The sequence below is a fragment of the Coffea eugenioides genome, chromosome 8 (assembly GCF_003713205.1).
Source record: "Coffea eugenioides isolate CCC68of chromosome 8, Ceug_1.0, whole genome shotgun sequence".
Lineage (NCBI taxonomy): Eukaryota > Viridiplantae > Streptophyta > Magnoliopsida > Gentianales > Rubiaceae > Coffea > Coffea eugenioides.
The window spans coordinates 38,984,118-38,999,050 of NC_040042.1; the positions used below are offsets into that span (position 1 = coordinate 38,984,118).

Genomic DNA, 14,933 nt, shown 5'->3' on the forward strand with positions numbered 1-14,933 from the left:
AACCCTATTTTGCGTTGTGATGATCAAATAAAGAATTACTTAACCCGGATATGTAGAAAGGTTCTACAGCTGTGAGCTATTCTTTGGCTTCTGCAAGGGTCGCCATTTTGAAGATATCCACAATTTTGCTTTGATCTTTATTCTTTTTCCTTCCTGGGAGACAACCAAAGCGCAGCTTGGGAGAAGCAAACTTTACTGAATTTATTAGATTTTCTCCCAATTAGTACAAAGATAATTGGTAGATTCTATGGCTCTCTCCATTTTGGTGGATTCTGTGGCTTTCTCCATCTCCACGTTAGCCGGAACAATTTAAACCCTAAGTTCCTTCTTTTGTTCCTTTTTTTTTTATTTGAGTAACACCCTTATGCACCTTGCAGTACGTACATAAGCTCTTGACTTTGCTATGTGGATGAATTGGTAGGGAGCAACCAAAATTCTGAAGGACTCCATGGAGAATATTCTGTAGGTTGATTAATTATCACTAAGGCAACTATTGATTACTTGATGAAATTGCATTGTTACAACTTTTGTTCGACGAAAGAATCCTAGCACAACCGCTAATATAACATATATATTTATATATATATATATATTTATAAATATAATTTTCATAAGATCTTCTTGACCATTTATCCAAAACTTGCTAAGCATCCTTGGACTTCGGCTCGAGAGCAACATCGAGCTCAACCTGCAGCTATGAATGGCCTTTTCAATTGGAGCGTTGCTTCATCTGCTTGTCAATGGGATCGAGGGTACTTCTAACAAGAGATATATCGAAGAGTTAGTACTGGACTAGCTAGTAAAAAATCAAAGTTTATTAGTACCTTATAGCAACCATTAAGGCAGAGAATGTGACAGAAACTCATCTTGGCAAGCAGGTAGTTTACTTGCATTTTGATTCCATCTTCCATTTTTTCTTTTTTCTTTTAATTTTATCTATCTATTGTTGCAATATTTAGTAATTAGCAGGTTTTTTTTTTTTTCAAAACTTTACTTCTGTATAATCATGTCAAATACGACTGACTATCCATGATTGCTACTGTAGGTTTTCTTTTTCTTAATCGAAACTGGTGTTAGCATCCTAGTGGCTTGAAGATGGAAAAGTAGGCTCTTCCTCAAACAAATGAACACTTGGAGCAGCCATCAACACCTCAAGCATATCAAGCCAACTAAAAGCAACTGAGACTGCGAAGTGCCTTACCCCTTTTCAAAAAGAGAAAGGGACGAAATCTAGGTGCCATTTGGAAGATATAGTTCCTAAGTCTTTTGAGTTTGGACAATTCCCAAAATTGGATAATGCCTCAATTCTCAGAGTCTTCAGTGCATTCAAGTTGTCAGCAACGAATCTCGATAAAAATATATACCCCATTTTCACTGGAACACTTGGTGATGGATACTGTGAATTTGAACAATGCTACAAAGTTTGAGGATACTTAGCGGTCGAGAGATAAAATGCACTTTCTTGAGCTTTATATCATGCAACCATTGTGAGATGAAATGGTATCGTACAAAGCTACAAAACCTTATCGATAAGGTATTGTTGGGTCAATTTCTGGCATCCATTTTAGTTTAGTGACTAGAGGCGCATAGCAAAGACACGAAATCAGTGACTCAGTGCCTCGTGGTCTACTGAAATATCAAAACCTTACCTTAGAGCTTCTGAAAAGCATCAAAACTATATATATCAATATTCCATAGAGATCAAGGGAACTTCACCGTTATTCTTATGATGGAACCCTTTTTATTATCTTCCTATTTCTGCTTAATAATATGAGAGCCTTGTGCAGATCGAGATCTTCCCTGTCAACCCTATATATAAAAGGTCTTGCTATCTAATACTCACAAATTATAAAAACTTCAAATAAAAATTTATCAGGGATTTTCTAAAGGAGATAGTGAAATATTCTCTAATTTCTTGCTACGTGCAGGAAACTAAATGGACATAAATATCATTAATCTGCAACCGTTGGTGTGTGTACGCCTTTTTATATGCAGTAGTTGGACATAGTAAGCTTGGTTATTGAATACAAGTTTTTACACCTCATATCAAATTTAAAGCATAGTATTCTATTATTTTCAATTGGTCAACTAAAAAATGGTTACTTAAACTATTGGAATGATACTAAAGTAATTTTCTAGGCATGCAAGGCACTAAATTTGCATAATCCCAATCCTGATCAGTGATCTCTACCTATAAAGCATGATTGCAGCTATTAACCACCCTTTTTAGCTGTGCACATGGCTTAAACACTAAGCAAACTCACAAGCTTTGAACTTTTAGCTTGAAGCTGAGAATCAATGGGTGCATTAATTAGCTTTGACTAGCTTCTTTGAACAAAGCATTATTGTTGTTGAATGCGATAAAACTATTTGAAACATCATTTTCAGAGAGATGAAGAAACGAAGACTTTTCCTTGTATTAACCAATCATCTTATAGGGTGAAGAGGCAAATGCAGCAAAAAATCCTAACCACAACAAAGATATTGAACATGGTTAGACCTAATTATCAGTCCAATGAAAGCTTCGCTTGTAGTAATTAAGTATGAACTGGTGGAAAGTTTCTTTTTAAAAGTTTGACCATCAGTTGTCACCGATCTTTCCATTTCTGGCTTTAATTTAAATTGGATGATCGGATTTCCTTCTTATAATCTAGTTGCAAAGTGCCCGCTTTATAGGTGGGCATCTACTTGTTCTTCTTATCCTTAGATGCTGTATTTTATCTATGCCAATCACACACCTTTAAAAAGTCCATGAATATTTTTTTTTTAAAAAAGTTTTTTTTTTTTTTTTTTTTGCTTTAAAAGCACTCATTTACGTTGATAAATCAGACATTATCGAAAGAGATGTAGAGAAGCTAGATAGGAGCAAATGGTCTAATTTCACAAATTTAACAAAAAGGGGATTTTTGTAGGGGGGAAAAACATTTAACCAAGGAAAATATGCGGTGAGCGTGGATCGAACACGCGACCTTCAGATCTTCAGTCTGACGCTCTCCCAACTGAGCTATCCCCGCTGGTGTGAAGTGGTGATTTCAGTGTTTTTCAAAAGCAGTACATAATCAAATACTGAAGGACCTATCTCTTCGGTCCTTCTGGGCTTTCCTACCACGAGAAACTTAATTTGACGACTTATGGGCTGGATCACGTGCTGGGGATGTAAGCTTATATTATGTGACTAGGCTAATTCTAGCTGATACTACATAAAAATCAAATGTTGTGATAAAATTTGGAAAATGTATTTGCACCTTATTTTTTGTTATTTATACTCTCACCATTTATTTTATCATATAATCTAATATATGAAAACTATATGATCAAAATGATAGTGGAAGAGTAATTAACCAAAAAATGAGTGCAAATAGTATTTCCCTAAAACTTTTGTCAAATAAGCTGAATAACTAATAGCCATGGTCGCCCACCTCAACTTTAGCACAATTAGCCCATTATCTTTTTTTTTTTCCTAACCATTTCACCTCTCGTTACACTCTTCTTACCCCCAACTAGGGTTGTAAACGAATTGATCCACTCGCGAGCGGGTCAAATCAAATTTGAGCTGCCCAAATCGAACTCGAATTCGAACTCGAGTTTCAAAATATTAAACTCGTTAGTTCGCGAGTTGGCTCACGAGATTGAGTATATTACATATATATATATTTCTAATATTTTATTATTAATTAAGAAAAAAATTATTTTATTTATTTTTTAAAAATAAAATAATTATTTTTATTTTTCGAGCTCGAGCTCGAGCTTTATTTTTGGCAACTCGTTGAGCTCGAGGTCGAATTCGAACTTGATAAAACTAAGTTCAGACTTGATTCAATTAGGTCAAAACTTGATTCAATTCGATTCTTTTGCAGCCTTACCTTAAACCAGAGGTGTCAAAATGGGTGATTTGGGCGGGTTTGGGTTGATTAAAATGGGTAATGGATATAAGTAAATCAACCCATTTATATCCATTTAATTAGATGGGTATAAATGGTAAGTCAAAAAATGAATTGGATAACCAATTACCCATTTATAACTCATTTATTTTAACTTTTTGTAAACTCATCTAAATTCATTTTTAAAAACTAAGTTATCAATTTATACCACTCTTTGCACCAATCATTAGTTTTAAATATTTACTTATAATGTTCAATAAGCCTAATTATCAATTTTTTTCTATCCGTACTCTATGTCACAAAATTGCATACTATTTAATAATTGAACAATAAGAATATAAAAATTTGAACTAAGTACTATAAAAGTTAACATAAAAACTTAATCGAAAAATTTTGAACCCCTAGCATTTTTTTGATGTGTAAATTTAAAATTTTATTTTGGAAAGATAGGAAAAAAGGCTAAAACTTTGTCATAAATTGGTAATACTGAAAAAATGAGCAAGTTAACAAACTAAGAAAAAATAAAATAATAAGATAAAACTAACAAATAATAATAATAATAATGAAACAAAAGTAGTTAAGATCATGACAAATGAAAAATCTGGAAAAAAAAAGGTGGGGGAAGAGAGGAGGTTTGGGAGAGGACAATTCTAAATGGGTTAATTGGATTTGATGGGTTATCCAATAATACCTATTTATTAAATGGGTATTATTGGGTAACTCATTTGTACTCATATGTAAAAAATTTAAGTTACCCATACCCATCTATTCATGGGTATTATTGGGTAACCCATTTGTACTCATGTAAAAATTTAAGTTACCCATACCCATCTATTCATGGGCAGGTATGGATAAATTTAACTAAATGGATTTGTCTGCCACCTATACCTCCAACTATCAAACATAAGATTCGAACCCTGAACTTTACACCCGAGAAGACTCAAAAGACCATCTTCTGACCCATTATCTAATAAGCAACAAAAAGGTAATTTCTGGAGAAGGGTAAAAGTGGAAGGAAGATTTGGTGTGGCCCATGGTCATCTCATAGCCCATCATCCACTCAGCTTAGCCCGTCTTCAAATTCTTGATTCAATCTGAGATCAGCCCCACTAAGAAAAGTTGTGTTTTGTGTTGGGTTCTATTACCCATGGACAAAGAAGAAGATCAGGATGATGGATAAATCTTTCAACCTTTAACCCATTTGCTTTGACCTTGAACCACTCCTTGTCTTTTGCTCTTAGTTTCAAAAATGCCATTTGCCCAATGAAATTGTGAAGGTTGTTTCAACATACAAGCTCCACACCAATTTCTAAATGCTCAGGTCTACTTTGATCCTACAACTAATCAAACCCTAATTTCAAGTTTAGTGCATCAGTGGTTGCAATGTTGTGATTTATGCAAAATTATTCCTGTATAAATGTTGTGTGGCTGGTCTCAAAAATTTGCTAATTGTAAAAATAGAATTTTTGATCTCATCCTGTTGAAGCACTTAATGAATTGCCATGTGAGCAATCCATTGAGGTTAAAATTTCTCAAGTTGAAGCCATTTGATAGTCAGCTGTGGTCTAATTAATTGCATTTTGGTTAAACCATCCATTTATTAGTTTCATGATTAAAAAAATATTATTTTAACTCAAAGGTTTATACATTTGGAGATAAACAAGCATCCTCTAATTAAAAGAAAAATGTCTATTGCAATTATTTTATTACGATATCAACATTTGATCTTTATTAGAAAAATCCTTCATAATTTACCAAATGTTGTTGGAATTCCAAAAAAAAATCATGGCAAATTCATCAGTGTTTTGTGGTCATTATATTCAAATGTGGGAAGAGATTATCAAAGTGTTATCTTGAAATATTTTTCATTTTCTACCCTTTGAAAGGAAAAGAGAAATAATAAAGAACCAAACAACAAGACACACATACAAAGATTAATAAATATACAAGGCTTAAAAAAAATCATTCATTAGTCAACCCAAGGAAACAAACACACATCTTACATAAATCCATTTCTGGAATACAGTTAATATGCAAATAGGGTGTCACAAATCTCTGTGAATACCTCAAGAATAACCATATGGTAATAAGGTGAATTCAAAGACAAAAAACACTCCAACAACTTCTCAAGATCTTTAACTCCAAAAATTTGCTTCTCAATAATCATCTCCAACATTGATGTCCTGAAGTCATTATATGGATCACTTGTACTCTTCTCGACTGCATAGGCTTCTTCAACTCCATCCTCAACAACAGCATTTAAAAGCTGGCCATCCTTATCAGACTTTATTTGCCCTTTCTTTCTCCTATGTTTCTTGCTGGTTTTCCGGCGAGACTTGGTGGATTTCCGGCAATGATGACTTCCAGAACCATCATAGTAGAGTTCAGCTGAAGCCTCAGAAACTTGGGAACCCTTGAGAATTTCATTATCTATGACGAAATCATCATCATCAGTCTCCCATCTGTGCCATGTCTTGTCAGTCTTGGAGTCCCTTCTTGTAGACTTTCCATGTTTTTGGGCTGTTTTGAGGCCGCTTTTGGTCGTTTTCTGGCTGCATGGGCTGAGAGCTGCATTTAGCGAATATGCTGAGAGTGCTGATGAGCAACGACCTGATTCAGTTCTCATGTTACTATCAAATCTTTTGGAGTGAATTTTTGCTGATTTAAGGCGAAAAGATTCAGAAGAAGTGCATGATGATAAGCTGAAAAAAGTATCAGATTTTCCATCACATTGATCATCAGCTGCTTCATCATCACTACTAAACCACCTGCCACTGTTAGATGAAGAAATACTGTTATTCATCTTTGTCTCTTTTGCTCTTTCTTTCTTCTTTGAATCCATAACTGAAACAGATGTAACAGCAGGACGTCTTCTTCCTTCAGGATCAGAACCCATAAGCAGGGACTTTTTTTGGTAGTGCTTAGACGCTTCTTTCCCTTTTTTGAGAGTGGTTTTAGGCTCTTGGGACTTGATCACTGAAGGGCGTTTGTGAATATCTGACGAGGGTATTGGAGGTTCAATTTCATGATGGAGAAATTTGGTGCCTTTTTTTATGGGAACGGAGCTTTGCACCACATCAGGTACACTTCGGAATTGGCAAGAAGTTAATGAAGAAGGGAAGAAACGAGAAACCCTCTTTACAGGATGATGATCCATTAGAGATTTGAGTTGATCACATGAGGTTTGTATAGACTTTTGGGAGGTGGCAAGAATGTTGAAGGTGTAACCATCACACAACGTATGAATCATATATATAGTAGTTTAGCACTAGGTGCAGTATAACACAGTGTGAAGTTAGACAACCAGGACCAGGTGTCCCCCTCCGGTACTGTACTAGAGTTCATTATAAAATAAAACAACAAAAGTAGGGAATGTTACATCATTTTCTTTAATCAGGAAAATGGTCTCCACATCCAAAATTCAAAAATCAATTTCGTTTGATCTTGAAATTACAGGTTTGCAGGAGATGAGCCCTACAATTGGGAACATTTGCAATATGGCTCACCAAAATGTTGGATTCTGTCAATTGAAGGAAATTGCTGTTATAGCCTTTAAGGGCCTAACTCAAGAATCTGAACACATCATTCCAATTTCAATGACTAAATTACAAAAAGTGAATGTACTACCTATAATTTGAATGGCCCAATTAAAATTTGTCTTTTATTATATGAAGTTGCAGCTTGCTTTCACCTAACTTCCTTTTTAGGCAGTCTACAAACTATAAATAGTTAAGGGAACAAAAGGGTCGAAGAACAAGATAAAATTGGTTAATTCAAAATTCAAAATTTGTATTAGTGGAGCTGGTGGTCGCATTTGAAAGAAAGGAAATTGATCTAGTGATTATAATGTTTCTCGCATTATATGTATTTAGCTAGATAATCTTACTTCTGCAGAGGTTTGTGATATATCTTAACTTTTGTCTGATTTGGTAACAGGAAGAATATTAGTACCAGTTAACACACATGACATACAACTCTCACAACATGGAACTGCCATATAATATCTCCCTAGTGTACTATCAAAGAAGCCAAAAAAAAAAAAAATTTTTTTTATTTTTGGATAAAAAGTTCTCCTTCAAGTTGAAATGCAATTTTTTTTTTTGAACCAAGTTGAAACTCACAAGGTGCCCAGTGGGTGATTATTAAGCTCATTATCCTTCAGAAAAGAGAAAGATCTTATGTCAAAACACAAAGAAAACAATAAGTTCACGTGATTCAACGTCTATTACACGCATCATCAAGCACAATTCTACAAGAAATGGATGGTGTATTATTTTGGATTCACGGACTAATGATAGCATTATTGGATGGACTTTTGTTTCCTTATCTTGTAGCTTTCAAACCTTAATAGGTAATATATGGCTGTAATCAAACAAATTCAAGTTTTGGCTTAAGCTAAAAGATAAACAGGAAAATCAGTAATTCAAGATATTATCCTTAGTGCTGAACACAAAAGCGATAGATTACAGAGAAAAATAAAAATAGAAAATGTTGTGACACACTTTATTGTAAATTTTATTTACCCAAATCTTTATTACCAATATACATGTAACTCGTCCTCATGATCAAAGAAAAGTCTATAAAATATCTCATTTCAAAGTCTACACGTCAATAAGATAGTACATCTATACATAATGCTTAGTGCAGAGCAAATAAGGTCAGAGGAGAATGCTCCACATCTTGCGGCACATTTCCTTCATGGCCCATTGTCAGTATGCTAATGTCTTATTCTTAATTCCTCATGGATACAAGACAAGCAGATGAACTATTTCATTTGACTTTTTGTAGGACTCTACCCCCAACACACAAATTTTAGAGGGCTCTGCTGCCCTAAGAACCACAAAATTGATATGCGTATAACTTTGAGATCATGAGCTGACCTCTATACCAAACATCCAACGCTCCAACAACAGCATCTCAAATATTGAAAGAACTTCCAACAATACACAAACAACAATCTTGCTGTAGTATTATGAATTTCAAACTTCACCATAATCCCACCAAAAGCTATAGGACACAAACTGTTGGTTGGCTTCATTTTTCCATGTTAGTCAGCTCACTGCCAATTATCAATAAAGAAACCATGCATATATAGCACAAAATATTGTGTTTATCTATATATGCGTAAATCGTAATGCATGTACCTTCTATGAGGTGTGCCTTCTATCATCTAATCTGGAAATTTTTGTTTCCTGAGAAGTTTAAAAATCCCACAAATGGTAATGGTACACACCGCAAAATGGTTTACTCCTGTTCAACATATTTTGAATTTTTTAACCACTCTATAAACTGAGTAGATCTTGTTTTAGTTCTGTAATATGTTGTTTAGATCAAAAGCACTGATATATAGTGCTACATGTTTACATAATGATTGGTGTATTTAGCCATGAATATTAATTGTTGTATTCTTTTGCATGCTTAAACGTTTGTAGGATTTGGGCTTTGAATTTGAACACTTCCTGTGTTATGTTTCTACTGCTGTTTTCCCAGAACGTGAAGCTTATTCCAGAGGATATTTGACTTAGGGTGACGTTGTTTATAGATTTTAGGGTGCACTTGTCTTTTTCAAGATGGAGTTATCTACTAGGATAAAATCCTGAACTTAGTCTGATGTATTTGGCTGCTTTCTGCTTAATCATACATGGCCCAATCACGTGTACGTGCGACATCAAAGGCGAAGTCACAATTGAATTTTGGTGATAAATTGAAACATTAATTGGCTCAATATGTGTCGTTTTGCTAATGATTTATGCTAAATGCCAACGTTTTACAGTTTTGGTAGGGCGGCCACTTTGAATTCAAATAAGTTTTTCAAACCGAGGAAAGAAAGTGTCACACCTGTTAGGTAGGGTGACCAGTTATGAGGAATTTAGCAGGTTTCTGTGTTTAGGTCACTGATCATTCTCTTGGACAAAAGAATAATAACTTGGTACTTAATTTTGTTTGAACAGAAATTCAAAATTCTCCAAATGCTGCACCAGAACTTCAAGAACAGGGAAGGAAATATGCAAATCCCAAGTGAAGTTTGAAGCACATTATTCACTGAATCAACCCTTTTCATGATTCTTCTGGTAGAAAAATCAAACATGGAATATGCTCCCTGTGATACCAGAACATTTTTTGCTCTAATTGGGGACATCTCTTTGCTTTCTCAAAAATATATACTTGCTATATCTCTAAAGTTTGTCTTTACCGCAAAACGTTAATTATTTTGTAGTTTTTTTTTTAGCAAAAATTGAGTTAAGTATTGGCACCAACAATTTGTGAGTGTTAAATTTTGATGGTAAAATTGTTTATAAATACTTTTTATATCAAAAAGTCAATTTCAATATCTGAGGTCCGTGCAACTCCTTGTTAAACCACTTAAGTAAAACAAGTCCTACTTTGGTCAATAAAATATAAAATCGTTTATAATTTAGTCCTTAAAGTGGGACAGATTTCATTTTTTGGATACTAAAGTGTGATAGATTTTACTTAAGTGGGAAAGGGCTGAAGTATCCCACTTTGAAGTTTATGAACGAAAGTAAGACTCTAGATATAGTTGAAGGATGCGTAATTAACCCTACTTTAATTAATAGCAAAATTTTAAACTTTGTCAATTCTCCACATGAAATGACAATTTGCTTTAATTACAACTAATTACCAATTCAATCTTGTCTAACTACCTTACAATAAATTCCTCATATATATTTATGCTTTATATATACTATCTCTTTGGTTTAATTACGTTTATATCCCTTGATGTTAAGCCATGTTACAAGTCAAACCTTCAAGTCTGACCATATTAGCAAAAGACTTTAAGAAATCATGACTGCATAACATCTAGATCCCTTTGACCATCTTAGGTTTGATGACGCTATAAAAAAGACTACTGGAGGTTCTAAAATACCCCTCAAAACCCTTCTGTTCTTCTCCACCTTTACATCAAAATACCCAAAACTTGAAACCTTGGTGATGATCGAGGCTGGCCACGAAGACTGGCCAGTGCCACCACCCTTAAAAATATCAATCATTGAATACTTGTACGCTAATTGCAGGATGCTGATGTTTTATAATCCATATCACAAAATCTAACCAGAAAATAAAAGCTTTAAATCAAACACCTATTGCCGTTATTCTAACACAAAATCCATGCCAAACTCCAAAAATTGTACAAAAAAAATAGCCTTCTGAAAGTTAAATAGAGAGAAGGATTGATTACAATTAAACAAAAATGGTAAAGTTTTCGAGTAGATACTAAATACTAACACAAAAATAATGACATATAAGTCCACAAGGACCGAGTCTCTTATATTCATAATAAAACCATAGACGAAACTAGAATTTTAGTTTAGCAGACGGGCGAATTATCAAACATATTATGATAAAAAAAATTATAGCAAATGATGAAATTTGGTGGAGGTCAATGCTTTAAACCACGACGATAAAACTTGAGCGATAGTCGATAAATAAAAGCACATTATTGGAGTTTGGAAAATTTTTATTTTTTGTGTTTATTTTTACTAGTACAATTCCATATTTTAATTGAAGTAGAGGTATACACAAGACTAATTGAAACTAGTACTCAAGCTTTTTTCCCCACAAGTTTGAAATTAGATTTGAATTTTCTATATTTATTTATCAAGCCAAACTCAAGCGAGTTTTTATTGAGCCGAACTCATGTCGAATTCGAGCAGTTCAAAATTTTTGCCTACAAATTGCAAGTTTCACGCTAATTGACCCGAATTTAATATTACACTAAACACAAAATGCTGTTTATGTTTAGTTTGATTAGATAGTGAACTAAATTAACGAAAATCTCATAAGCTTAAATTCGATTGGAATATTGGATAGCTTGGTTCATCTTACAATGCTTAATTCAAGTTGATTTAGTCTAAATAGGTTGCAATTACAGTTAAATTTGCTTTACTATATCTTTCTTTATTTTTAGAAAAAAATGTATAAATCATCCCTCACATATCACTAATGTGAAAATTTATTCCCTCAAAATGAAAATAATCACTTTTAGTCCCTAATAAATTAAAAAAATGATCGATTTTTGGTCCTTGATCACTTTTTCATTTGAAGTTTAGATGAAACTAGTCACGAGCAGACCATGTGACCAATTTTTAAAGGGTAAATATGGCATATCAATATAATGTTGACCAAAATATAAGGGACAAAAAGTCTCATATCTTAGTTAAGCATGATACAAAAATGGCTAATCACTTTTTATACATTAAAATTTTCCAAAAACACCTTGAAAATCACATGGATTGTACGGCAAAAAAAATTAGTTTTGGGACAAATATCTAATTTCATCCACCTCTTTATTATAAATAAACCCTCCCTATAATTTTCAAAAACCCTAGATAGCTAAAAGAAAAGGCATTAAATGGAATTTCCAACTCATAACTAAAAAAGTACTATCCTTTTTTCCAAATAAATGAAATGATGTCTTATAGATCATGAACCTCATCATATACTAAACAATTACATCATAGAGAAAGCAGATTTGCACAAAAAATATACTTCAAAAAGAACAAGTAATTCATGGTCTGCACATTGAGAAACCAACTAAAATCTTGAATTATTGTTTCAAGTTTGACTATACTTTTCTTCAATATTCAATTACAAAATAAATAAAAAGCCAAATGAGGCAAAACAATAGTAACCTTCGCAGGATTCCCCAGGCAAGCATTACATGAAATCTCAACCTCAAAAAATATGTCTTCTATCTTTAATTTGGCATTAATCTTTTGGCAAGATCATCAATTTCTATGGTCAAACCAAATAGCACGACCAGTACTCTTGAATTCTTATTGAACTCTTTTCCATGGTCCAACCAAGTATCATATTTCATAGTATCAAACCAAGCAGCCTACATCCCGAGTCTGACTACTCTCAATACTTAATATGACTACTCTTAATACTTAATCCTAAACTATCAAAAATGATGGAGAACGGGAGAGTCACGACTTTCCAAACCAAGTCGAGGACCCCACCGGTTTCGGCTACTATGGTGGGTAAGACTACTACTACTTCGTCGACATTGGAATTGGAGAAGGTAGTGGCTGGGACAAAGGCAAAAAGAGTATCATCAATAGTGGTAGGCTTGTCAAAGGAATTAGAGCTAGAGGTAAAAGAGGAGATCATTTGCTTAAGGCACTAGCCACGAGCGGAGAGGATCTTTATGCATAAATTGGGGTCTTCAAGGCTTGTAAATTGCTTGAAAATAAGCCAATTTATTTGCCACATCCCCCATTCTTGTTAGCTTCGATCTATAATATTTGTGAAAAAATTGGAAAGAAAGAATTTGGGGAAATTAGGGTTTTGGAAAGAAAGGGATTGATGTCAAATTGTTCAACCAACTTATTTAGTTTTGTCTCTAGGCAAATACTTGAATAGACCTAGTCCACCGATTAGGGTATAGACTGTGTGGCCAAAAACTCGTCAAGTTACTTCTTTGCTGAAAAGGCTCAAGATTGTAAAACAAAAAGGCAACATGGTTTATTTATTTCAATAGGGTCTATTTTCAGGTGGTGGACCGGGTCTATGTAGGTCATTGTCTTGTCTTTATTCAATATAAGACTTTTAGTCCTTCACATTCTCCATCAACATTCACTGAAATGTCATATTTACCCTTTAAAAATTGGTCATGTGGTCCGCTTGTGACTAATTTCAGCCAATATTTGAATGAAAAAGTAATTAGGGACAAAAGTTGATCATCTTTAACTTGTTAGGGACTAAAAGTTATCATTTTCATGCTCATGGACTAAATTTTCACATCAATGATATGTGAGGAATGATTGTGTTATTTTTCTTTTTTTATATAATTTCTTTAATTGATATATTATACTAATCTTCTATAGATTGCAAATTATTTAGAAAATTATTGAATGAAAATCCAAAGAGAATAAACAATAACTTTAGATAAATATTTGGGGAGGCAAAGTAATAGTATTTTGGTGAAAAATCCTACTACCTAATACAATTTTGCAAAGTTTTGGGGAACGGCTACTCCAGTCCATCCCTCTAGTTTGATCTGCAAGCCTAGAGGTCTCTTCACAATTGCTTTCTTTAAAAAAAAGGCTGCTTATGTGTGTTATCTCTTTGAAAATTTTAGTTTGGGTTTAATTTTTTGCTCACTGTGTGTTTGATTTTTTATCCTTGTGTCCTATAGTTTTTTCTGTCTCAACATACCTCTTGCTGAAAAAGCTTGGAAGTTTGTTTCAAATACTAAATTATCCAAGATATCTGTCTATTGCTTGTGTTCTATTTTGTTTTAATGTCATTGTTGTGCCTTGATTGCTTGAACTTCGTACTATTGGTCCTAAGAAGTTGGATAATTCACAATTTAGTAGCCCCTATTTCAGCATTACGCACATGCATATTTGTTGGTACTTAGGCCAAAGTTATTAGCCTTGCGACTTCTTGGATTTCTATTTTGTTCTTTCATGAATTATTTTACCATGTAAGATTTGTTATTTTTTCACTTGAATGCACACTTTCTCTTTCTCTCTTTTAACTGTCTCTTTGAAGAGTTGTGGATAAGATTGTGTCATTTTCAAATAATTCAAAATTGATGTACTAATTGTTAAAAAACCTTGCGCTAAGTGGTATGGGTGTCCAGAATCAAGGAAAGTATAAAAGTAACAATCAAACAATAACATTGGAATTTGGTGATTAAATAAAGAGCTTTTATACAAATACATTATAAATATAAGTATTGTTAAAACATCCATAGAGAGTTTAGGTGTAATTGATTGTATTGGAATTTGATGGTTCATATACCTCAAGTTCATTGATGGGTTACTTCGAGATTTTTGTTTCAAAAGATTTTCATAATTTAATTGTGTAATTTGGCTGCGATTTCTTTTCTTTTGTTTAATTAGTGTTTATTAGTAATTCAAGCATACTAAATAATAAAACATATGAAATTCATCTTATACTAATTAAAAAACATAGAGAATATTCTTATTTACCATATCCCTTAAGAGTCCCACCTTGTTTGAAAGGTAGTAAATCAGCTAATGTTGTCCTCAAGAGTCCACAAGCTTTACCATATCCCTT

The 14,933-nt window shown here is 33.4% G+C and overlaps 1 protein-coding gene and 1 non-coding gene across 2 annotated transcripts; both read right to left on the minus strand.

The window, feature by feature from the left end:
• Nucleotides 1-2,941: 2,941 nt before the first annotated feature.
• TRNAF-GAA lies at nt 2,942-3,014 on the minus strand. The gene has a single exon. It is a non-coding gene; the product is annotated as a tRNA-Phe (tRNA).
• Nucleotides 3,015-5,907: 2,893 nt separating this feature from the next.
• Nucleotides 5,908-7,038, minus strand: LOC113780720 (transcription repressor OFP8-like). The gene has a single exon (XM_027326499.1). It carries the CDS (start codon nt 7,036-7,038, stop codon nt 5,908-5,910), a length of 1,131 nt encoding a protein of 376 aa, XP_027182300.1.
• Nucleotides 7,039-14,933: the final 7,895 nt, after the last annotated feature.

What these genes read in the sequence shown, in the direction of transcription:
- LOC113780720 (XM_027326499.1), bottom strand. Translation starts at nt 7,038, where the DNA reads ATGGATCATCATCCTGTAAAGAGGGTTTCTCGTTTCTTCCCTTCTTCA.